Consider the following 27,645-nt stretch of genomic DNA (forward strand, 5'->3'; position numbering starts at 1 on the left):
TAGTGAGGTTAAGTAGTGAGTTTATCTAGATATTTCGTTCATTTTAGGCCTGGAGCTTAAAAGGGAATTAATTTAGAGATCTTTGAGAGGATTTTAGCATGCTGACAGTGTGCCAAGATATTAAGGGTTAGTTCACCCAAAAATGAAAATTGTGTCATTACTCACCATCATGTCGTTCCAAACCAGTAAGACCTTCATTCAGCTTTGGAACAAAAATCAAGATCTATTTGATGAAATCTGAGAGCTTTCTGTCCCTCCATTGACAGCTACGCAACTACCACTTGGCAGCGCGTCACTCCCGAATAACCGAAAATGGGCAAAGAGGCAAGACGTGGGCGGAGCTGAGGTGACGACTAACAGACAGCAGACAAACGACAATCCACCTGTCACTCAAAGTGACCACGCCCTTAATTATGCAGAACTTTAATGCTTTATATAATGTAAACGAATGAGTTATAAAAAAATTCACCCCCCTCACAGTTATCATGAAGGGCAAAATTAGCCGTATAGACAAAAAACACAATTTGTACCAGACTGTAAACATGTTTTTTTCTGCTGTAAAGTTGGCCATTTTACCATGGGGCTCAATGAGATTCTGCTCCCTTCTGGAGCCTGTCCCTAGCGGCCAGTCGATGAATTGCAGTTTAAGGGCGTTTTCACACCTACCTTGTTTGGTCCGGATTTTCTGACTTTTTAGTTTGGTCCGAATCAAAATTGCAGGTGTGAAACCTCCCCCGTACCACGGTCCGGACCAAACTGACGAAATTTGGTCCGACGAATAGAGGTCGTCTCGGTCCGGATCAAACTGAACAAAGGTTCGGTTCGTTTCTAGTGTGATAGCATTTTCTGTATGGTTCGGACTTTCAGACCATTTACAGGAAGTTCCTGTTTATGTTTAAATATTATAACGTTATTTTTAAATTCAATCTAGGCTACATTGATTATGAAAAGTGAAAATATGCGCAATCTGTCAGAAGACAGAAAGTCAGAAATAATTTTGAACGAAATTTTGTATGATTTTGCTTTGAAAGCATTTCTTTAATGGGAATTTCGTTTTGTATAAATTGTATCTTAATTTTAATCAACGTTTAATCAGATAATTGCCTGGATTTAATAAATAAGAAGCAAATAGTCTAGAGCAGACAATTATCGCGGGAGCGATCACATGCTTTACACATGAACTGGAGCGCGTCTCAAATAAACCGAAACTCAGCAGGCTACTTGCCTCACAAACATGAGAAATATGTGTATATAAAGCTTGAAAATGTCCACTTTTAAACGTAACGAATAAAAAAATAGTCAAGCAATGCGCACTGTTCAATAGTGGCAACGATATGCGTCCTTTCATTCAACTTGTCAAAGACGCTGATGTCAGACGCACGTCCGTTTACAAACCAATCAATGTCCAGATGCCGCCCACATAGATGATGACGAGTGGACGCAAGTGCGCCATGTAAAGTTCTTTAGTGCGCTCACATAATTGCAATGTGAAACCAAACCAAAACTAACCGAATATATAAAAAGTATCAAAACATGGTGCGGACCTTGGTGCGGACTTTCAGGTGTGAAAACGCCCTAAGTCACTTCTGTATTGGGTTCAAGAGAAACTGGGGGAGGTCGCCGCTTGAGGAAAACTCATATCTGCTTTTACAGCCTCATTGTTTTTATACCCACACTCTGGCGATCTATTCTAACCCAAGCTTTCCAAATTGTAGATTTTTAAAGGTACACTATGTAACTTAAAAAAAAAAAAATCTAAATTAACACAATTTAAGTTAATGCGTCATCAATCCTTACCCTGATTCATTGGTAAGCTTATTATAAGTGATTATATATTGTCGGGACAGTTTTTGTGGGAAATTGCGTACACTTTGCCCGTGCGCGTCTCGTCATATCCGTAAATAGAGGAAAGTTGCTCTGGCTACTTTTTTCGAACCATATTCATCTGCACAGTCACGCAGAACAGAAGCACAACCAAAACAATGTTCTTCAGCAAAATGCATGCAATTTTGTTTTTTAACTGCAACAATTTACTTTCAATTTAATTTCTGAGTGAAAATTATTCCTACTCCAATTTTTTTTTCAGTGTGTAGCCATAAAACATACATTTTGAAGCAAATCCAATGCATTCACCAGTAAATTTCCTGATTTTTAACATCCTTATTTGATCGGACTACCAAGAGTTAAAACATTTAAATATTCTAAATAATATTTCATCCCAAGATGATAACTAAACCCCCCTGCTGAATTAAACAGTCAATTCAAATTTACATGACAGCAAGGTAGCAAACTAGTGTTTATTGTTGTATAATCGCTATCTTCCACATACTATTTTTTTAAATGTAGTACGCAGAATACAGAACATACTGTGCACTATGAGGTAAACTAAGATGTTAGTCCATTCAGGACATATCTTGTGTTTCTTATGCCTGTAATTAGTCTTCCAATGAGGTGAGCGAGGAGAAAGCAGAGACCGAGAGAAGCAGGCAGGTGTTAGGTGGAGGCTCTTGGCACATAAGCATCATTTAACAAGACATTGTTAAATATTTACAGTGTTCCTGAGTGTCACGTTGAGACTGATTATCGGTTTTAGTGGTAAGGAATGTTCATGTCTCTCTCTCACCATAAAACAGGTTATGAATGAGAAAAAAAAAACAGAGCGAGAGGTCTGGACGAAACTGTGAACCTAACAAAAAAATGTGTATTTCTAAACAATAACTAAAATGTTCAAAAACAAACGATGAACCTCCTTAACCAAGATGCTTAGCACTGACCACACACATAAAACAACAGAAAGAGAATTATGCTGTTCACGTCATGTCGGAATTAACGCCATCCATTTTAAGTTTATAGCTCTGTACTCCTCCTGCATGCCAGCAATTGTCTAATTGACGAAGTTAATACTTAAAGTTGAAGAGTGTTATTTAAATAATGGCACAAATACCAGTAAATTGACTAGCGCAAGCCTTAGTAAATCACCTTGCGGGAGTCATTTAAAAACTCTCCTCCCATTAATTTTGCATCTGAAAGGGAAACTCCTACAAATGCATATGCAATAAGGTCAGCCGCAAAAATAACCCTGTCCACACCTTTTCAGCGCAAATTTTTCACTGCGTGTCCGTGACATCACCCATAGGATTCTGAAGAGCAGTTTTGAATCGTAAAGTAGGGATTAAAACATTTGTGCTTTTGATGAGGATAAATGGAAATTAGAGCGTAAGAAGATGGATAATTCCATTCTTTGTCATAACAAATAACATAATAAAAAGTATGAAATACAAGCACAGTCTGAAAAGCAGAAATGACAGTATCCCCCTGTATAAATGCAATGCATTGCTGTAAACAAAACAGTGTAATACTGTAAAACCTATAATATTAAAGCAGGATATTGTTTTTGGTAATAACAGTACTATACTGTAAATGTTATTTACAGTAGTGGTCCTGTAAAAATACAGTAAGTAGCTTGCAAACTCCGCTGCCAGTATTTTACTGTAAATTTACAATGAAAACTTACGTTTCGCTTTTATATTCCGGCATTTGTATTTAGGTTGTGTTAATTTGTGAAGATTATCATGATAAAAAAAATAATAAACACGTAAGAATCGCAAAATTTTGTTGGTCACAGAGCTTATTTTCTGCAATAATCCAAAAGCCATTGGGAAAATCCTTTGAGCTTTTTGTTTTGGGAACCAGGATGATGCCAACTAAACAGGTTGGCCTACAAAAAAACCATTAGCTCAACAAGTAGTGTGAGTTTGGTGTGAAACTACCTGTTTTCCGACCAATGAAAGGCTAGGGGTCTATATTTTTGCAGTTCTGATAGGTGACAATAGTTTTGCAGAAATTACATACTTCACCTTAAAAGAAAGAGTACCATCTGTGCAATAACAATTCTTCCGGAACAGGGTTACTCCATAAAAACATTTAAAGGGATAGTTCACCCAAAAATTTAAATTGGATGTTTATCTGCTTACCCCCAGAGCATCCAAGATATGGGTGACTTTGTTTCTTCAGTAGAACACAAATGAAGATTTGAGCGTGCGATCACTTCCGGTGAGTGAGGTCAATGTACACGAAATGGCGTAGAGATATGGCGAGAGATCACTTCCGCCGCTATATGTCTATGTGCCAGATCGTGTCCAGACCTCACTTACCGGAAGTAATCATGCGCTGAAGGCTGTTGGACATTATACACAAACATTATATAAATACTGTTTGGTTTCTCGCACAAACCGATCGTTTCGTGTCTTAAGACATCAATGTGTCGCCACGAGCCGCAGGGTTTAATATGGATTTGTTTGTGCATGTTTTTTTACTCTCATAGTTCTCATACTCTCATGTGTTATATGACCGAAAGGTTGGAGTTAAAAATCTTCATTTGTGTTCTGCTGAAGAAACAAAGTCATCTATATATTGGATGCCCTGGGGATAAGCAGATAAACATAACATTTTCATTTTTGGGCGAACTACCCCTTTAAAAAACTTTATTCAAAAAAATTTGCATCCAAATCCCAAGCACATTAACCAAATGGATATATTTCTGCCACTGTGAATCATTCATGTGTTTTACATACCTGGCTGATTCAGCAAACGCCTCTGAAACCTTCATCTAATCTGGACTGAGACCTGATCTCTCCAAGCATTCACATGAGCTTCAACGAACGCTCTTAAAAGTTGTTAATCAGCTGTAAGAGGCTTTAGGCTTGCTTCCGCTGGACATAACTAAAGATCTCCATGTTTATTTGGACCCAGTAGAGTCTGGTCTATTCATAAAAGTGACTCATATTTTAATCCTTGGTAAAGCGTGGAAGTTGCACATCACTTCACCATCAGCGAGAACTGACGTTCTCAGACACCTTCCCCCTTTGACACACAGTCTCAAGTCCTTTCTCTTGTATAACTCTTCCTGAATGGCGAGGCAATGATGTCATAGGCCACACGGCGACCGTTGCCGGGTCCGCCGGGGCTGTTGCTGAGGCTAAGACGGGCTTGTTGGATCTGTCTTTGAGGCTTGACTCTGACAGGCAAGAGAGATCACACAAGGCTCAGAGTCAACACAGAAAACAACCACGAGAAAAGAAACTGAAGGAAACCTAGAGGACCAAAGAGTGAGTGTGTGTGTGCGCATTGTTGAGCTTGTTCCTTTGTGTTTTCTTTCCCTCCTTCCCACCGATGTTTGACCTCTGGACTCATATGTAAATCAACATCCTCCTTCACCAAACTGTTCCACCGCTGAGCTGTTCTGACAACACTCTGTGTATTCTGTATACACTATTGTTCAAAAGTTTAGGGTCAGAAAGATCTTTTTTTGAAAGAAATTAATACTTTTCTTCAGCAAGAATGCATTCATTTGATCAAAAGTGACAGTAAAGACATTTATATTGTTACAAAAGACAATTAGCCCATGACTTTCTTCTTTCTGTTGAACATAATCAGTTATATTAATAAATATCCTGACACTTCCAAGCTTTATAATGGCAGTGACATGCCCGATTTTCACTCGCAGACAGGTTTCGCGAAATCGCCGTCAAATGCCCGAAATCATTGGCAAATCTGTGCTTGTTCACGCGAGTCACGATTCCGCTGTGTGCATTATCAAAGACACCATCTGAGAGAGTCGATGACGCATCGCTGATGCTTCGAGATATTTGGCATGCTAAATATCTGGACCGGTCTGCGTTTCAAAATCCTGCTGTGAGAAATGAGTTCTGACTGAAAATGACCTACAGCCAGAGGTTCAGGTTCAGGGAGGAGTTATAGACCAGAATATCAGTTTTAATAGATGTATTTACAATTATACCAAACAGAAAGCACAAACATCTGCTTGACCAGCCCGCAACAGCAGCACATTTCAAAATTATTTATTTACCTCCAACTCTCTTTGCAGAACACTATCATTGCTCCCTCTGTCTCTCAACCATTTCCTCCATAATCTTTTTTTCTCCTTTTCACAGCAAATGAACATTGATAATAAGAAAAGTTAAAATCCTCATATCAGAATGATTTCTGAAGGATCATGTGACACTGAAGACTGGAGTAATGATGCTGATAATTCAGCTTTGATCACAGGAATAAATTACATTTTAAATGTATTAAATTTGCAATAATATTTCCCAATATTACTGTTTTTACTGTGTTTTTCAATAAATAAATGCTGCCATGGTGATCATAAAAGACTTCTTTCATAAACATAAAAAAAATCTCACAGTTACGTGATGTTTGAGGGTGAGTAAATCTGACTAAATTCCTGTTACTAAGTGTTTCAAGCACACTTGAAAATATTTCGAAACTTCAACAGCACACATCTCAAAGAATTTGGCAAAACCAAATCATCCTCGGAATCAATCTGTAGCAGCTATGCAAGTTATAAACATAATCCTATGTCCTAAAGAATCGATATAGAGAGATATATATCATCCCAAGAGCCAATCAAAACACAGACATGCTCAAATATACCTAATTTACTTGCCAGTGACTCAAACAAAACTCCTCTTTCAAAGATTGATGCAACAAACCTGCTCAAATTCAGCAACTATTATTCCTCAGAAGCACTCAAATTAAGCAGCTATGACGTTTTTGTTTGTTCCAAACCTGTACGACTTTCCTCCTCCTGCAGAATACAAAAAAGATATCTTGATCTCTAGTCAATTCAGGTGTTTTTTTTGCCACACTGAAAAACACCTGTGCCCCTTGGCTACGGAAATTGCATAAAGGCAGCCAATCAGATTGTAGCTTCGTGATTTGAGATTGCCCTCAATATCCCCCAAACATCTCGTTTCCTCTCTGTGCCTGAGAATGACAATCCCTCTCTTTTTGCATTTCCCCGTGTTCTTTCACCTCTGATCTGGAGTCAGTCTGGGTGAACGTGACACCAACACCGTCCTCACAAAACCAGGTGTGACACAATGCCTCCCATTATAAGAGCATTATCCAGGCTGAGAGGGGCCTTGTGTGTGTGTGTGTGTTTGTGTGTGCGCGCACCTCACTGTGTAAATTGCAGTATCTGATGTCATTGTCACCCCATGCCAAAGGCTCACACTCACTCTTGAAATAGGGAGATTACTCTCAGAAACATAGCCTATATATTATATATATATATATATATATATATATTGGTATGTGTGATAGTGGCCTTCAGTCATAATGCTTCGTAAAGAGATGCAATTAAACAAAATATACTGTCTTTATTTTGTTTCTACATTATTTTGGAGAATAAACTTATAAATAAAATTATTACAACATTATAAAAAAAAAAATTTAATGATATGTTTAAAAGTTTTTTATTTTTAATTGTATCGATTGTCAGCACATACATATATATATACATATACATATATATATACATATACATATATATATATATATATATATATACATATACATATATATATACATATACATATACATATACATATATATATATATATATATATATATATATATATATATATATATATATATATATATATATATATATATATATATATATATATATATATATATATATATATATATATATATATATATATATATATATATATATATATATATATATACACAGTGAGGGAAATTAGTATTTGAACACCCTGCTATTTTGCAAGTTCTCCCACTTAGAAATCATGGAAGGCTCTGAAATTGTCATTGTAGGTGCATGTCCACTGTGAGAGACATAAAAAAAAAATCCAGAAATCACAATATATGATTTTTTTTTACTATTTATTTGTATGATACAGCTGCAAATAAATATTTGAACACCTGTCTATCATCTAGAATTCTGACCCTCAAAGACCTGTTAGTCTGCCTTTAAAATGTCCACCTCCACTCCATTTATTATCCTAAATTAGATGCACCTGTTTGAGGTCGTTAGCTGCATAAAGACACCTGTCCACCCCATACAATCAGTAATAATCCAAATACTAACATGGCCAAGACCAAAGAGCTGTCCAAAGACACTAGAGACAAAATTGTACACCTCCACAAGGCTGGAAAGGGCTACGGGGAAATTGCCAAGCAGCTTGGTGAAAAAAGGTCCACTGTTGGAGCAATCATTAGAAAATGGAAGAAGCTAAACATGACTGTCAATCTCCCTCGGACTGGGGCTCCATGCAAGATCTCACCTCGTGGGGTCTCAATGATCCTAAGAAAGGAAAGAAATCAGCCCAGAACTACACGGGAGGAGCTGGTCAATGACCTCAAAAGAGCTGGGACCACCGTTTCCAAGGTTACTGTTGGTAATACACTAAGAAGTCATGGTTTGAAATCATGCATGGCACGGAAGGTTCCCCTGCTTAAACCAGCACATGTCCAGGCCCGTCTTAAGTTTGCCAATGACAATTTGGATGATCCAGAGGAGTCATGGGAGAAAGTCATGTGGTCAGATGAGACCAAAATTGAACTTTTTGGTCATAATTCCACTAAACGTGTTTGGAGGAAGAAGAATGATGAGTACCATCCCAAGAACACCCTCCCTACTGTGAAGCATGGGGGTGGTAGCATCATGCTTTGGGGGTGTTTTTCTGCACATGGGACAGGGCGACTGCACTGTATTAAGGAGAGGATGACCGGGGCCATGTATTGCGAGATTTTGGGGAACAACCTCCTTCCTTCAGTTAGAGCATTGAAGATGGGTCGAGGCTGGGTCTTCCAACATGACAATGACCCGAAGCACACAGCCAGGATAACCAAGGAGTGGCTCTGTAAGAAGCATATCAAGGTTCTGGCGTGGCCTAGCCAGTCTCCAGACCTAAACCCAATAGACCCTTTGGAGGGAGCTCAAACTCTGTGTTTCTCAGCGACAGGCCAGAAACCTGACTGATCTAGAGAAGATCTGTGTGGAGGAGTGGGCCAAAATCCCTCCTGCAGTGCAAACCTGGTGAAAAACTACAGGAAACGTTTGACCTGTGTAATTACAAACAAAGGCTACTGTACCAAATATTAACATTGATTTTCTCAGGTGCTCAAATACTTATTTGCAGCTGTATCATACAAATAAATAGTGAAAAAATTATACATTGTGATTTCTGGATTTTTTTAGATTGTGTCTCCCACAGTGAACATGCACCTCCGATGACAATTTCAGACCCCTCCATGATTTCTAAGTGGGAGAACTTGCAAAATAGCAGGGTGTTCAAATAATTATTTTCCTCACTGTATATGTGTATGTATGTATGTATGTATGTATGTATGTATGTATGTATGTATGTATGTATGTATGTATGTATGTATGTATGTATGTATGTATGTATGTATGTATGTATGTATGTATGTATGTATGTATGTATGTATGTATGTATGTATGTATGTATGTATGTATGTATGTATGTATGTATGTATGTATGTATGTATGTATGTATGTATATATATATATATATATATATATATATATAGTGAATATATTAATCAATTTTGTATCTGTGCTGTTAATTCTTAATAATTTCAGATGTAAATTTTAAAAAAAAATTCGATTCATTTATATCTTTACAATTAATTACGATTAATAAAAAAATTTAAAAATAAAAAATGAATGGTACCTGGCCGTAAAAAAACAGGATGGAGTTTGTTCAAATGTTTGCTTAACATTGCCAATATCAATATGTACATTTTTTTTTTATCATATTTTTTCCTTGATTTTCCCACTATGCAGCAGTCTTTAAAAGATGCAATCAAACAAAATATTTAAAATATACTGTCTTAATTAATTTTTTTTTCTCCAAAATCATGTAGAAACTAAATAATTACAACATTAAAATATATAAAAAAAAGTAATATGTTTAAATGTTTTTTATTTTTTATTGTATCGATTGTCAGCACTAATATATATATATATATATATATATATGTGAGTGAATATATTAATCAATTTTGTATCTGTGCTGTTAATTCTTAATAATTTCAGATGTAAATAAAAAATGTTTTTATTCATTTATATATTTGCAATTAATTACGATTAATAAAAAATGTAAAAATTAAAAAATGAATGGTACTTGGCTGTAATTTGTTCAAAAGTTTGCTTAACATTGCCAATATCAATTTGTAAAATTTTTTTTTATCATATTTGTTTCTAGATTTTCCCACTACGCAGCAGTCTTTAGAAACCTGACAGAACAGAATGCAAACATTTTTTATGTCAAATGAGGTATATGCATTAAACTAAATCAAACGTCTGTCATCTGTTAGTCACCTCGTGATATTTTCAAATTGTTCGGTTTATACAATAAAATTCAAAGTGCTCCAATGTTGTTTTTTGGACCCCATTAACTTTCATCGTATAGAACACAGAGTTTATAAAACATTCTTCAAAATATCATCTTTTCCAAACATTCAGTGAATATCAAATTGTAACTTTGGCTGCCCTTATCCCTTTTTAAAACATGACCAATCAGTGAAATCACATTTAGTCCGAGAAGCAGCACAGGCTTTCACAATCATGTGTGAATCATCCTATATCACAACTGAACGCTTCTTCAGAACTGCTTCTCTTAACAAATACAGATTATTGTGTACCGGCCCTGAAACCGCAACACATGCAATGCTGTAAACCACCCGGCATTTCTCACTCCTGTGAGAACACAGGCATCTTTGTGTCGTCTGTGATGCCAGTACTCTGTAACCTATATCTGAGTGTGCGTGTGTGAACTCTCTCAGGAGACTAACTCTGCTCAGTCCCGCCCCCTAGAGGCCTCGACATACACGTCCGCCTGTCACCATGGCAACGCTGCACACCTGCCAGTTTCACCTGTACCTCAAGCCCGTATCATGTGTCAAGCATCGTTCACATGTGCTTTTTAATGGGTTAAAGGGATAGTTCACCCGAAAATGAAAATTAGCCCATGATTAGTTAGTTATTTTAGTCTATAACGTTTTAAATATGGATATTTTTCTTACACAAACACGCCACTTCACTTCAGAAGGCCTTTATTAACCCCCCGGAGCTGTGTGGAGCAGTTATTTGATGGATAGATGCACTTTTATGGACCTCAAAAACTAACCATCAAGTCACTGCCATTATAAAGCTTTGAAGAGCCAGGACTTTTGTAATATAACTTGAGGGTGAGTAAATCATGGGCTAAATTTTCATTTTTTGGTGAACTGCCCCTTTAACAGGCCAGGAATGGCAGCAAAATGTAAGACCTGTACGTGTGCCTTTATCAGAAGGAAAGTGTTTTCTATTTTTAGTGGTGTTAAACACATCCACCCTGTTGCAGTAATGTTGATAACACCAGAGCCAGACTAGTTTGAGCAAGACCATAGAACCAGCACGCTAAAGCAAGACCGCATACAAACTAAGCATTGATAAAACTATTTAAGTGAGAATTGCCTAAAAATATTTAACAGACCCATTCAAATGTTTGGAGTTAGTATGATTTTTTAATCTATATATATTTTTTATATTCAGCAAGGATGCTTAAAATTGATCAGAAGTGCAGTAAAACATGTATAATGTTACAAAAGTGTTCTATGTTTAGAAAGAGAGAAAAATGTTTTGGTGAAAAAAAAAAAGGTGAAAAAGGGTAACATGTTTACAAACTAAATAGTTTGTAGGGGGTCTGGGGGGTCCTTTTCCCCCCAGGAGAAAATGACTGTGGTTTTCACATATAAATCAAGCATTCTGGTAGCCTGACAAGCCAGATCCACATCAAGATGTTGGGTCTGGAAACTCATCATTGGCAGGGCTCAATCCGAGGGGCGGGATAAACGGTTGTCTTTAAAATTCCCTCTGCATGCAATTGGATAGCGCCATGAGCGCCAACCAACCAGAGCAAAGAAGAAGGTGAAGCCGAGCTAACGTTAGTTGATAGACTTCCGTCGTATCCGGTCGGTAAAACTCCCAAAATATCTTCTTTTCTTAAGAATGACTTCAGTGCTGTTCTTTTCTCAAAGAAAAGCTTAACTCCAAGTCTTCCAGAGTCGCGGTCAAAGCCGATTCAAAAGACCTTTGTTCGTCAGATTTGTTCGCAGAACCTCCGCAACTCTGCCGTGACGTGCCGTCATTATGTTAAGCCCGCCCACCGACTCTACACACGCTGTGATTGGCCTGACCAGAGTTTGGTTTTTCCAGCTCTGAGGTCTACCAAGAGTTGCTAGACTACACTCGCGGCAAAATACATTTTCTGCCGCAAGGGTGCGTCTAGATTTCTAGGCTAGCATTCTGGTGCACTGTGTCAAGAAAATAAAGGGAAAAGACAACATTTGCCTTTTGTAAAAAAGGGCTGGAAATTGACACAAATTTCACAATTGGATTCGATTTTGATTCACAAGCTTGCGATTCAATTTCAATTAGTTCAATATTGATTCATTTGGGGCCTATCAGGTACAGTACATGGGACATTTCCTCAAAGAAAAAAAAAAAAATCTCTCAACTAACGCTGTAATGCCGGGAACACTTCCCATAACACCTGATGCACTCGTTACATCTTAAAAAGAATGGCATCTACGCTAATGTTAGTCTCTCTGTTTATCCTGAGGTTTACTGTAGTTAAGCCGGATCCGGGTCGTATCCAGATCAGATGGTGGACCTGCGCTAGACACGACCAGAGCAGGCCTGAAGTGTCAGCACAGACCGTGTCAACTAGGGATGAAACGATTACCGGTTTCACGATTAACCACGATAAAATTTTGTGACGGTTAGTAATATCGTATAAAATTTAATTATCATTAAAACCGCATGTGATTATCACGATTGTGAAAACTCGCGGTAAATCATGTCCAGTCAGCGTCAGTCTGGCGCAGCGCACTGCCGTCTTTTGAATGGGAATAAATGTCAGAAGGCAGTGACAGCGCCTGGAGATTTTTCAGATTTCTAAAAGGACCAGATCTGAGGTGTGGTCATATTTTGGCTTTTACAAAAGTCCTGAGGGAAACTTAATCGAAGTCACCCTGTCTGACGAACATGCCAGAAGAAAGTCGCTGTAATAGGGTGAACACTTCAAAACTACGAACGCAAGGCAAGTGGACTTTGACCTCAATACCAAAACTACGTCTGGGAAATAATAACGTGACGCGAACGAACACATTCAGACAAGACTAGGGTGACATTTAAGGGATAATAATCAGGGCTTAACATTAACAACCGCAATTTGCGGGTGTAACGTTATTTCGGCTGCACACTATTGCCACTCTGGCTGATGAACTTATTATAGTCTTCTCAAAAGCCATCTGTTATAATCGCGTTGCGCATTATAACCACTTACACGTGTTTCTATTGAGTTTATGAAAGCGACGTCGTCTCATAATCAGAGGCGTTCATATCAACCGGAGTTTTTGTTCAGAGCGCGCGCCGCTCTCACTCGCTGAAATCTACTCAAAGCAGAGATAAACGTGCAATGTACGCAGGAGATTCATTCATCATACCGTGGTCGACTGTTTTTGTTCTATTTCAGCAGCGAAAATGGTTTAAAACAAACAGCAGAACCACAGAGCATCTGATATGACTGGCATAACGCAGGCGAATTTAGGGACCGTCTCTAAAGTTACACACAACATTGGTAACGTTATACACGTTTCTGACTTCAATAGCATTTGAAGGGAATGACAGTCATAAAACTGACTGTAAGGTGTTCATCTAGGTGTCAGGTATGATACATACCTTTTGATATTTAATAAAATAAACTGTCAAATCATATGGAAATATGCATATTTCACTAGGATAGGCCTACTGTTTGGGCTCTTACACAAAAATGTGCTAGATTAAAATGCATCATTGCTGAACACTGATGAGAATATTGCTTGAATATATTTACAGAGATAATATTAGAGATTATATTTACGACAAATTATTATTATTTATGCGTTATGCGTTGCTATTGACGACGGCCATTATAAGGAAGGAAATCCCACTGAATAGAATCTAGCTTAAAAAAGTGCATAGAGCTGCTTGATTTATTTGTTGTTTGTTGATTTCAAATATAAAACTTGTTTAAATGTTTTAAGTGTGTGCATCTGTTCTTTTGGAACGCTTTCATCTCATTTGAACAAAACCGTGATAATATTGATAACCGTGATAATTTGGGTCACTATAATCGTGATGTTAAATTTCCATACCGTTTCATCCCTAGTGTCAACTAGACTCACCCCTGTGAAGGCCTCATCGACACGACATCCTCAACAAACCCGTCTCCTGCGCGGTGGCTCCGATCTTCAACCAGATGGAACTGGACAAATACTCTGAATGTTCTGATCTAATCTGACTTCTGATATGTAATGCTGCCTGAACCATAATCACACGTTTGTTCGCTTTTTTGGTTCCTTGCCACCGTCGCCCCTGTTGCCTTCGGCTTTTGTCTTGCTCAATTGAGGACACTAAATATTCAACTATATTACTGATCTGCCCGCATTGTCACTATATGATGATTGAAACGAGCTGGATGACAACTTAAAGACTGTTTAAATGGCATCTTTTTATGAATGAAGGCAAGTATGACTGATTCTAATACAACTACTGATGTCTCTATGAAACTTATTTTTTTAAATAATTATAGACATTCAGCATTATAGTATAATTGAAAGCTATATCAATTTCAACATTTATTAGACATTTAAAAAATAACTTTTAATTTAAGTGAACTTAAAATAATCTTCACATAAACCCATTATAATAAAAAATGTAATATTTACCTGTTGCCTTCCTCCCTGTCTAAAAGGAAATATAGGCTACAGAAATTGAATAAAGTTATCACACAGTCTGCACTGCATTAATAATAAATTAAATATAGATCAATCCTTAAAGCTATTTTGTTCTTGATTAATATTAATGACAGAAGTTGTTTTATTAGGCTGCTGTCACTTTAAGATCTGACGTGCAATCTCATTTTCCAAGTTAAATTTAAGATGTTATTTAACTAATTTAAGCAAATTTATTTGGCATTTAACGCATTTTGGCATAATTTTGTGTGTTATTGTTTGTTCAAGCACGTATAATGTAACGCTAGCCCAAGGATGACAGAAAAAAACGGATGATGCGTTAATTTCTTTTAATATATTTAACACGTTAAACTGATTAAGTTAAAGAACAGATTAAGTAAAGATACAATGAATATAGTGCATATATTTAGCAAAATGTTTCTCTCCAAGTTCATTTTTCTAGCTGACTAAGTTCCTGGACATTGAATGGCTTTTCTGAGGTAAATGTGACATTGCTTGCTTACAAGCGGTTTTATTGACGTCTTTCCGTGGTTGAAATACTGATTGAGTCACGCCACATTAAAGAACGGCAAAAAATATTGTGACAGCTCGAGAGACGTCTATGATCTCCCTCCAGCCTATGGGAAAGTAGCCCATTTACGGTTTATAGTGCTTGCAATCCCCCCCCCCCCAAAAAAAAAACATGTCGATCTACACGACTCACATAAATGCCTTATTTTGATTAAAAACGGTGAATTTCGCCAAAAAGCAACTCATTTTCAGGTATGATAAACTCAAAGAGGCTGTGAAAGCGGACTAGTGAACTCGGCTGTAGAATCATACATGTCAATATCTTGAGCTTGTGTTCACCACACACCTTATTTCAAGCATTTAACCAAAAACCCATTAAAAAAAACCCATTTACAAAGGAACCGGAAGTGTTAAAATGCGAACTCGTTTCTGGGTTTTGGCCTACAAAAATACCCTCTATTTCAACAGAAATATGATAAAAGTTCTATAAATAGATAATAAGTAATTTATTATCTACCTTAGCAACACACTAACCGCCTCCAACACCCTAGAAACCACACAGAAATGTGCTGCGGAAAATGCTCACATCATTCTAGCATTGTGGAATTGAGTTTTGCATGGGCAAGCACCATCAATTAAAAAAAAAAAAAAATCTACTTTAATTTATGTAAAATGTATAGTAACTTGGTGTAAATCCAACTAATGTTCTTGTATATTTCATAACAGCTTCAAAAGGTCATTCAGGAACTATTTGGTTTATAAACCACTGGTCACAAAGTTGGAGCAAAGCTCCTGACCGGAGAGAATGAGGAAAGTCTAGCACAAAAAAAAACGTTGGGAAAGTGGTCAACAAAAAAGTAGATTTCAGGATCTGTCCTGTCAATAAACTATTTTAAATAGACAGAAACGATCCACAACCATCCACAAGTTTTGGAAATGAATACTGTTATTCATTCAAAAAATGAATACTGTTATTCAGCAAGGATGCATTAAATTAATCAAAATTCAAAATCTACTCATCAAAGAATCTGTTTTCAACATTGATAATAATCAGAAATGTTTCTTGAGCATGATTTCTGAAGGATCATGTGACCCTGAAGACTGAAAATTCAGCTTTGAATCACAGGAATAAATGACATTTTAACATATAATCAGATAATAAATAAATTCTAATAATATTTCACAGTATTCCTGTTTTTACTGTATTTTTGATCGAATAAACACAGCCTTGATGAGCATGAGAAACTTCTTTCAAAACCATAAAAAAAAAAAATCTCCCCAAACTTTTGAACACTAGTGTACATCAATCAAATAAGAGCCCCAGGGCATTACGGGACTGAAGTGAACTGCTTTCGGTCTTACCTTCGCACTGTGAGCTGCAGTGTTTTGTAAGATCCTTTAACGAGCGATATGGCCTCCTGCCTCCATCCACTCAACTCCACTTCATTAATTATGACCACCTCATCTCCCGCCTGCAGGGGGTGCTGCAACAGAGACGCCTTCCCGCCCTCCTCTACCTGTGGGACGTAAAGAAAACACACACACACACAAACAGACCGTGAGCGCTCTGTGCGGTAACAGATAGAGGCTGTGAGGGAACAAAATTAAAAACACATGCATGCTCACGGACGCGCAGAGCCCCCAGTAAAACCCGCCCAGAATTCAAAGAATGTTTTCTTTGGACCTTTAAGCATACACATTCGCGGAGTCTCTAGACACTAATATTTTGGTCACACAATCTCCTGTCCTGGTCGGATGGAGTCCCACGTTACAAAAAGCTCAGCAACATCCAGACAACATAATGTCATTGTGCACCTGAGAGGACTCCATTCATTCTTTTACTGCTCCCAAACAATACAAAGAGCACAAGGCATTATTCATGCGCAGGAAATGTAATGTTTAGATATGTCAGCCACAAAGAAACCTCTGTAAATCCCAAGTAGCATCTCACTGTGGACAAAGAATTGGTTAGATAAGATCGGTTAATGCACTCTTTTCTTGCGTTCTTGGAAGCAGGTACTGCGTGTCTCATGCTGAATTATTCTGACAACGGATTTCCAGTACTCTAAAGAAAAGGCCTGTGGTGTGACGGTGAAATATTCCCCCTGGAAACCGACGTATTTATGTATATGTGACAATAGCAATTAAGAGGAATGGTCTGCACTTCAATTACCTACACCAGGGTTATTCAAATCTTGCCCTGGAGGGCCAATGCGCCGCAGAGTTTAGCTCCAACTAGGGCCGCGGTTATGAAATTTACCTTGCGGTTATTATGGGTGGCTCAATAGCGCGGTCTGCGGTAGTACCGCAGTGTTTTTTTTTATTTTATTTTTTTTACAAAACCTAATTTATCCTGATTTTCCTGCATAAAAAGCTCTGTTGTTGAGTTATTATGTAGCATAAATTGTTGCTTTTTAACTGACAAAGATACACGTTTTAAAACATTTTTGTTTATTGTTAAATGCAAAACAGCAACAAGAACATGCCTTTTCCCATTAAAAAAATAAAAGAAATCAAATAATTTTAACGTATCATTGATATAATTGTCCCTATATCGAGGATCTAAAAAACTGGGCTTTGCCAAAAGTTTTTGTAAGGCAGCTGGTTCATACTTCCCCTGTAGAACACTACACATTTTGTGCTTTATGTCCGATGTTAAGGTGGTATCCTCGCTTGATGCTTTAAGCATATCTTCTGTCAGGAGTTTCAGGACGGGTTTGACAGAAGACACTGTAACGTAGCTTTCGCCAGACAGCAGATCCGTAAACTCAGCCGCAGGTTGGGTACTCTTGTATCATTATTAATTTACTTAACATCAAATGCACATGACGAATTGTAAAACAAGGCCACAAAAAAACAAAACAAAAACAAAAACAAAAACTGAACACTGCGGTTGCCGCGGTTTCTGCGTTTACTTTCCTTCCTCTGCGGTTGGCTTGTCAAAAGCGCGGTTTTACAATTTTGCGGTTACCGCAACAGCCCTAGCTCCAACCCTGATCAAACTCACCTACCTGGGATTTTCTAATGAACCTGAAGACATTGATTAGCCTGTTCAGGTGTGTTTGATTAGGGTTGGAGCTAAACTTTGCAGCGCATTGGCCCTCCAGGGCAAGATTTGAATAACCCTGACCTAGACTGTGACTTAAATAAGTTTAAATTGAGTTTCTAGAACTCTTTAGACTTTCATGGTAAAGATACCGTATTGTTCCACATATGGTGTTTTTTCTTGGAAATACTTCTGAAAAAATGGGGTCGTCTTACATTCAGGATCTTTCACATGTCAATAACACACACAAACAATAGGTAGCACCAAATACATGTGAAAAGGAGTGTGCCCCCCAGGACTGAAGCGACCCACAGTTTACAGCAGAGGTAGGCTCTGGGTCAGGCTGGGCCGCATCAAGTACTCCAAAAAAAAGAAAGAAGCACAACTGATCCAATCTTCTCAAACTTTTTTATTAACAGTTCTTCCATATGAATGTTTCTTCTCAACAAGAACTGTTCCTCTGAATTTGAACATTCCCTTCTGAACATGAACGGTTCTTCAGAACATCGCCTACTCTCTTCTCTTGCCTACTCTATTTTTTTAAATATAGCCTATAGAAATTAAATCATTATGCAATAATGAAATGATGAATGATTTATTATTTAAAGCAGCACTAGGTAGGTTTTGCTCTCGGGGTCCCCCTACAGTTGGGAAACAGTATTGTCCTCTACTACTGTTGTAAACTCTGTCATCCTACATCAGGGGATGCATCGCACGTGCATTTGTTTTGACAACCATGACGCCGCATTCACACGGGACGTCGGCGTCAATGCTTCTCGGCCCGTGTGAATGCGGGGTGATAGTCCTGAACACTGCGGGAGTTCACATGCAGGTGTTCTGCTTGCGTCGCGTGTGAAATGACTTCATCCCAGGTAGAGTGGCATATGTTTCAGCATGTCATATGAATATAATTTCATGGGTTTTATTTTTTTTCAAACGCCAAATGATCGCGATGCTCACGTTTACAAGCCAGCGTCATTATAGTAGCCTAGTCTATTGGTTCCCGTTTTACAGAATCTATATGATACTTCAATTCAATGTTTTAGTGGTAGGTAATAACCATATATCGTCAATATTATAATATCAAGCTACCATAGGTTAATCTGCAAATTAGAAAAATCGATTGGCATTATAGCTTGAGGCAAGACAAATAAACAAATATCACAGACATGTTAGGTATCCTAAAATATGATTTTGTACGTCTTATGTATTTACTTGCAAGAATGTAGCCCCTCCTCCTTCAGCTCACGCCAACGAGCAAACGCTGGCCCAATGTTGATCCTCGTCCTGCCTTTAATCCGATCACTTTCTCGTTTCCTCTTTTTGCTTTCCTCCGACAAAACCTTTGCTTTCTTATTTTTCTGTGCTGCTTCGGCCATGACTATAACATCCGGCAAACAAACGATAGTTGGGCTTGCACGTCCGAATTTAAGGAAGTGGGGGCGGTGGTGGAAGTGAAGTATATGCCGTAAAGCAGTCGAATTTTTTAGTTCTTTTAATTCTCGGGTTACTACCCGAAACCCGAAGTTTAAAAGTACGATTAAAAACGATACAGACCCCGTCAGGCTATGGCAGACGTGTCATTCAACCTATTGTAAGTCGATGTATCATCACAAGAGTCTTGAAAATATATTACCTAGTGCTGCTTTAAAATAAATAGACTAATTCAAAGCAAGGCCGTAACCAGATCAAACAGAACAGTGAACGAAATTCTAGGTCTAATTCTAGTTGGGAAATAATCTTTTTGGGGCTATTTGCAAACTATATTTGCATTAATTTGCGTCAAATATATTATTAGTCCCGAGATTCTTCGCATTAGTAAATACATATGTAGATCTGCTGTTGACATTTGCATTCCCTAGTGGTCTGGTGGTTTTTGTAAACCGTGTCAAAGGTTCTGGGTTCTAATCCGCCCTCATATTTTTTCTTTTTTCTTTTTTATTAAAATCAAACATGTTCATCAATGATTGTATATTAAGAGCATAGACATGTTTGTGTGCATTTTGTTTTGTGATTTCACCTGAAAGAATAGAGTCCCTCTCCGCAACAGCATTAAGCGATAGATTGACGCACTCTTCTCTGTGTGTGAAGACCAAAAGAGAACGTAAACCCCGCCTACTTTGATTGGCCATCTCAATCATTTTGATATTGACGAGCACTGTTAGACCACATTCGTTTCAAATGTCTGATCAGCCTCATTAACAGGCCGCACTAACACTAAACTTTGATGTCAAGTAGGGGGCCACAAAATATCGTCCCACGGGCCTCAAGTGGCCTGCGGGCCGTGAGTTTGAGACCCATGGTTTACAGTGACATGATGGCGAGTGACCGTCCAGAACAGAGCAGTTTAAAAGCCGGGCAAACATTCTTCAAAATATATTCTTTTGTGTTCAGCAGAACAAAGAAACTCATACAGGTTTGGAACAACTTGAGGGTGAGTAAATGATGACAGAATTTACATTTTTGGGTGAGCTATCCCTTTAACAGAGCGGTGAAGTGAGGCTGCAGTTCGCACCACCATCTTAATCTGTGGTGTGGGTGGGGTGTGCAATATAATGATTTTTGATCGTGGACAATTAAAATGTTACCAAAATCCGCTTTTGAAAAAAATATTGAAGTGCTAAAGTACACATTCTATCATTTGCCTCAATCCCAATATACTGAACAACGCGACATACATTCACACCACACGTTAGTGGTAGAGTTATACCACGGAACACTACAGTTATTAATACGAAATCACTTAATACTAATTACTTTCTTAAGCTGCGTTTCCACCACAGGAACTTCCCAGAGGAACTAGGGACTGTAGTTCCGGGTAAAGACTGCCATCAAATATGGCAGTAGCCAAAACATTTTTTGCATAATAAAAACCAGTCATTAGCTTTGCATTAGTTCCGTCATATGCCTTGTTGGTATTGAAATACAGCATTTAAATCAAGTCAAGTCATATTTACTTGTGTGGTGCTTTTCACAATACACATCGTTTCAAAGCGGCTTTATAGGAATTTAAACTGTAATAGGAAGTCATACTGTAGTGTCTATAAAGTGCCTTCAGTTTCATCAAGACGTGTGTGTGTGTGTGGAATTTGAAATTACAATGTTTCTTTCTGACTCTAGATGCATGACTGTTGGATATCACCACATTATAATTCGGCTTCGATTGTAAATTGCTTCAGGGGGAAAAAAAGTCTGATTCAATGATTGACTGCTAAATGTACAGGTGGGTAGCCAAGCAAATTCTAACAGAGAATAAGATTCAACCTCTGGTTTATTGTTAGCATTCCTTCACTGCAGACAGATCGGTGCCAAACAAAAGAAGTCCTTCAGGAAGCCCTTTCAAGATAACACGCAGTACAAACTCGCATTTCATTCTTCTTCTAAAAGACGTGCATTGGGAAGTGTCCCCAATTGTCTGTCGTTTCCTGTCAAAACCCTTCTTTCGTTTGGCTCTTTCCTGACGGCGCTCACCCTCAAAAGCCCGCCGTGAGCCACTTCCTTGCGCCATTCAAATCAGGACATATTCGGAATAATCGTACGAGCAAGCATGTCTTCCCTTTCACCGGTTATTGAGCGTAAAGCTGGGCGACTCAAAGAAAAGACGGCTAGCGGAGATTTACTTAACACTCGGCCTTGGGGCCGTGAATAGGAGTGTTTAATTGTGGATGTGCTGCCAAGCCAGTGACAATGAATCCATTAATATGTAACTGAACAAAGCGTCTAATTCTCTTAACCTTATTTTAACCCCGCGACTTCCTGGGGTTTAGGTCGCTCTTAGCTCGTCTTCTATTGCCGCCACACTGTAAACAACACGCCACATTCTGAGACGGACGAATAAAAGAGCAGCTCCACAGAAGAGGCTGAATCAGTATTCAAGGCTACATAAAGTACGGTTGGAATTGCAATGTAGGGTTTTTTTTTTGGATCATCTCTTCTTTTGTTGTTTTCCAGGCTAGCGAGGCTCGCGTGAATTCCGTCGCTGACATTCCGCTCTCTCTGTGTTGGGTCTTTGCCAGAGGCCTGGGCTTTATCCTGCCCTGTGTTTGCCTGCTCTCAAGGAGAAGATGAAGGGGGTAAGAACAGTGTGGGGGGTAAGAGAGAGAAGAGAAATGTTTGGACTAAGCTACAATACAATGGCATTCTACTCATACTAGTTTTACAGTATGCACAGTAAGTAGCAGTGTTTAGGAAACTTCTTTGACGTCTATCTACGTCTGTCTAAAGCAGGGTTGTCCAAACTCTGTCCTGGAGAGTTTAGCTCCAGCTTGCCTCAACACACCTGCTGGAAGTTTCTAGTATGCCTAGTAAGACCTTGATTAGCTGGTTCAGGTGTGTTTCATTGGGATTGGAGCTAAACTCTGCAGGACAGTGGCCCTCCAGAAGCAGGATTGGACACCCCTGGTCTAATGTGAGTTTTCAACATTGATAGCAGCAAATCATCATACGAGAATGATTTCTGAAGGATCATGTGACACTGAAGACTGGAGCAATGATGCTGAAAATTCAGCTTTGATCACACGAATATTTTTTAAAGGACATTTTTAATCAACTAAATGCTGCCTGGGTGAGTATTAGGGATGGAACGTTATGAAAATTTCATATTACGATTATAGTGACCCAAATTATCAGGATTATCAATATTATCACGGTTTTGTTCGAAATGAGACGAAAGTGTTCAAAAAGAAGTTAAAGAACAGATTTCAGCAAGTTTTATATTCATATTTTATATTTATATTATACACTTTTTTTAAGCTAGATTCTATTCTGTGGCATTTCCTTCCTTATAATGGCCGTCGTCAATAGCAACGCATCATAACAGCACATCCATGTATCACAACGGTTTCATTCAAAGGCATCTTGCGTCTTCCATCTCGGTTTTTGGTTGTATTGAAAATGAAATCAGAGGACTTTACTATTAAAACTATAATTATTACTTGCGATCATCTTGTCTGGACGATTGTTTTGTACACTGTACAAAACTGATTTATAAACAGGTAAGATTTAAAACATGAATCTCAATTCAATATGCACGATCTACACACACACACACTTTCAGAAGATGCGTAATAGCGCCCCCTACCCTATAACAGTGAAAACACGGAAAGCCAGAAAAATTTTCGTCAAAGAGGAAAGACTTAACATTTAACCCTCTAGTGCTCTTCTTTTAGGGGTTGCATTGGTTGTCTTCCCGGTCATAAGTGACCGGACACCTAAAAAATTTAACTTCCTCCACCCCAGTAAAACCAATGCAATTTATTTTTCTTCAATAATATTTTTTATTTTGAGATGATTTGGTATTTTTTTATATTTATGCAATAATTATGGTCTATTTTTGCCATTGAAAATTATATAAAATTTTTATTTTATTTTAATTATTACAGTATTTCAGGTTAAAATAGAGACTAGGCCTTCAAAATATTTTTTTTGAAGGCAGATTAGCACCCTCTTTTGGAATTATTTAAGAAATCATGCAACCATGGTTGTAATCACTAGAGGTCTCTATGGAGAGGCTTGAGAATTCCCTAGTTCTCTTTTGAACACATTTAATGATTTTATTATGGATTTGAATATATATTCAAAAAATCTCAAAGGCTATTTATTATAAAGTTTTAGATTTTTTTGTTGTTGTTGGAAATATAGATTTTTTTTCTGTGAATTTGTGTTTTTGCAGATTTCCCATTAATTTCCTATGATGGTCATTTTTGACCGAAGAGCACAAGTGGGAGTATTTTTTTTATGACCACTTAGCATGCTCGAATCATGCCCTCAATTTCTTTGTGTGTTTACATACCTAATGCTAGAATAGTCACCAAGTTTCATATCATTCTGATGAAGCTATGATTTAAAAATTCAAAATGTGGTTCATAGGTTCAGTTTTTCATAGGTGTGTGTGTGTGTGTGTGTGTGTGTGTGTGTGTGTATATAAGTGTGCGTGTGTGTGTGAGTGGATGTGTCAATATCACACTCTTGATGTTTTAGAGTGTCACCCCTTTACTGCTGTGTACTTTTTTTAGCATTGTGGCCGATTTGTAGATTGTACACACAAATATTTGGAGAATTTTTGTGTTTTTGCCGATTTCCCATTCATTTCCTATGGTCGGTCATTTATGACCGACGAAAATGAACGCTACTTTTTTTTTTACGACCAATTAGCATGCTCGAATCATAACCCCAATTTTTTTGTGCGTTTACATACCTAATGCTAGAAAAGTCACCAAATTTCATTTCATTCCGATGAAGCTGTGATTTTTAACATTTCAAAACAGAAAATTCTTCGGTTAGAAATGACCGAAGAGCACCAGAGGGTCAACTTCATACATTAAAAAGCAAAAATCAATAAAGAGAATGCCACAAATGTCCGCCACAAGCAGTATATTTTTCTAAAAAAAAAAACTATTTAGTACTAATACTATTTAGGATGGGTAGCATGCAAATTAGGATACAGCCAGGCAGTTTCATCAACCCACAGTTACTGGTGTTGACACTGCCACACACACAGGAGAAGATCTGAGTGTGAGGCGCTGAAAGAAGCCCATCGGTGACATTTACACCACCCATAATCCCTTCGCTCTGTCTCTCCCTCTCACCCTTTCTTCCGTCACTGTCCCGCTGTATACTCCTCGGTCTCTCTTCTCAGATAAGAGCAGCTCTCAAGGCCTATAGCTCCTCTTCATCCTTCCTCCTTATCTCCTGTTTTGCCCGGGCGTCTTAACCGCACTCCGGGGCCGTATTGTTGCCGTGGTAATGGTGACAAGCTCTTAAATGGGGAATGAAGGGCTGCGGCTGTTGTTTGCGTCCTGCTCACTATTCAGCACAACACACTTCACAGCTCACTATGACACACAACACACTACTCACCATTGAAAACAAGACACTGCTCTACAGCACGCAACAGAAAGCGTGCTATTCAGCGCAACACACATTACTGCACAAAAGAGCCACATCAGACAACATGGACCAAACCGCAGCAGTGTGTGTTAGCTCGCGCTCTCTTGGGACTGACAAACTACAGATAAATGAACTGTGTCTCCTGTTGAGACAAGTCCAGATTTCTTCGACAAGAAAAAGTTATAAGTTTGCATCCCAAATCACATCCTACACATGTACTTTGCTGGTGTTAACACTGCCGCTAAAAAGTCAGTAAGATATGAATATGAATGCTTTATGTTTGTGTTATACTACTATTATATACTATTAAATAGGGCTGGAACGATTTGACCAAAAATCTAAATCTTGATTAATTGAACATTTACGATTCCGATTAATGAACGATTGTTTTGCTTTTATTTTTCTGCCCTAATAGTTCACGGATAAGGTTTGTACTGTAAATATGCTCAAATATTAAAAGGTGGGATATATTTTTTCTAATGAAAAAGTGCATTTCTTTGTGATTTTAAAATACTTGAAGGAAACCGCTCACTTTCAGCAGTTATTGTCTATGGGGCAGATTTCTGTTTGTTGTACATCAGATACAGGTACATTCATTTTTTGAATGCATTACCGAGAGAGTGATTGGGTGTGTGAATTAGTCATACCGTCTCTATTAATTATGAAGCTGTGGTTTGTAGTTACTTCAAAGGTTGAGTTTCTAAGCTACTTTAGTGATGAATCACAGGATAACGTTGACAATGAGTTTCTGCTCTCCTCTCTTTACGTGATGCGCAGTGCGAAGTTGCAAACTACTGTATGTATGAGTGTTCGTGTGTCAATGCATCAGCGCATTAGTTCAATATAATGACACGCATCCGATGGTCTAAAATCATTTCAGTGTTCAAACTGGCAGGCCTTAAAACAAATGAAAAAGTTTTGTGAGAACGCAAGTGAAAGTGATCTGGCTTCAGGGCGTGCGCGTCAGAAAAAAGTTAATGAGCACTGAATGGTGATGTTTTCCATATTGTTGTTCTTGAATAGTGCAAACTGGCAAGCCTTTAAATTTAATTGACAAACTTCATGAGGACGCAAGTTAATATGATCTGGCTTCGGGGCTTGGGCGACATGTGTGTGTTTCAGCGCATACAAGAACAGCGATTACCCATAGTAATACTGAGCATCTACAACCCAAAATCAGAAAAAGTTGGGACAGTATGGAAAACGCAAATAAAAAAGTGATTTCTAAATTTACTTTGACTTGTATTTCATTGCAGACAATATGAAAAAATATTTCATGTTTTGTCTGGTCAACTTCATGTCATCTGTAAATATGCATCCTTTCCTGTCATTCAGACCTGCAACACATTTAAAAAAAAAGTTGGGACAGTAAAGCATTTACCACTTTGTAATGTTGCCATTCCTTTTCACAACACTTAAAAGACGTTTAGGGACTGAAGACACCAAGTGATGAAGTGTTTCAGGTGTAATTTTGTCCCATTCTTCCTGCAAACAAGTCTTAAGGTGGGCAACAGTACGGGGTCTTCGTTGTCGTATTTTGCGCTTCAAAATGCGCCACACATTCTCTTTTGGAGACAGGTCAGGACTGTAGGCAGGCCAGTCAAGTACCCGTACCCTCTTCCTCCGCAGCCAGGACTTTGTAATGTGTGCAGAATGTGGTTTTGCATTGTCTTGTTGAAATATGCATGGACGTCACTGGAAAAGATGTCTTCTTGAAGGCAGCATATTATGCTCCAAAATCTCTATGTACTTTTCAGCATTAATGGTGCCTTCACAGAAATGCAAGTTACCTTTGCCAAGGGCACTGACACAACCCCATACCATGACAGACCCTTGCTTTTGGACTTGTTGCTGGTAACAGTCTGGATGATCCTTTTCTTCTTTGGTCCGGAGCACACGGTGTCCATTCCTACCAAAAAATACCTGAAATACTGATTCATCTGACCACAGTACACGTTTCCACTGTGTGATGGTCCATCCCAGATGCCTCCGAGCCCAGAGAAGTCGACGGCGCTTCTGGACACTGTTAACATAGGGCTTCCTTTTGGCACAGTACAGTTTTAACTGGCATTTGTGGATGTAACTACGTATTGTGGTACTTGACAAAGGTTTGCCAAAGTAGTCCTGAGCCCATGTGGTGATATCGCTTATAGATGAATGACGATTCTTGATGCAGTGCCGCCTGAGGGATCGGAGATCACGGTTGTTCAGCTTAGGCTTGCGCCCTTGTCCTTTACGCACTGAAATTCCTCCAGATTCCTTGAATCTTTTAATTATGTTATGCACCGTTGAATGTGAAATATCCAAATCTCTTCCTATCTGTCTTTGAGGAACATTGTTTTTAAACATTTCAATAATTTTCTCACGTATTTGTTGGCAAACTGGCGATCCTCGGCCCATCTTTGCTCCTAAAGGATTAGACCTTTCTTGGATGCTGCTTTTGTACCAAATCATAATACAATCACCTGTTGACATCACCTGTTTCAAATCACATCATTATTTAACCATTTTACCTCATTACTAGCCCTAAATTGCTCCTGTCCCAACTTTTTTTGAAATGT

General features: G+C 38.2%; 1 protein-coding gene across 1 annotated transcript in view; it reads right to left on the reverse strand.

Moving 5' to 3' along the window:
- Window positions 1-27,645, reverse strand: part of shroom3 (shroom family member 3) — a 103,117-nt gene that overhangs the window by 62,193 nt on the left and 13,279 nt on the right. Inside the window, exon 2 of the mRNA XM_079835158.1 lies at window positions 16,513-16,667. Coding sequence (XP_079691284.1) covers window positions 16,513-16,667 — 155 coding nt within the window. The remainder of the gene's footprint in view (window positions 1-16,512; window positions 16,668-27,645) is intronic.

The sequence above is a fragment of the Gobio gobio genome (genome assembly GCF_949357685.1).
Source record: "Gobio gobio genome assembly, chromosome: 14".
Taxonomy (NCBI): domain Eukaryota; kingdom Metazoa; phylum Chordata; class Actinopteri; order Cypriniformes; family Gobionidae; genus Gobio; species Gobio gobio.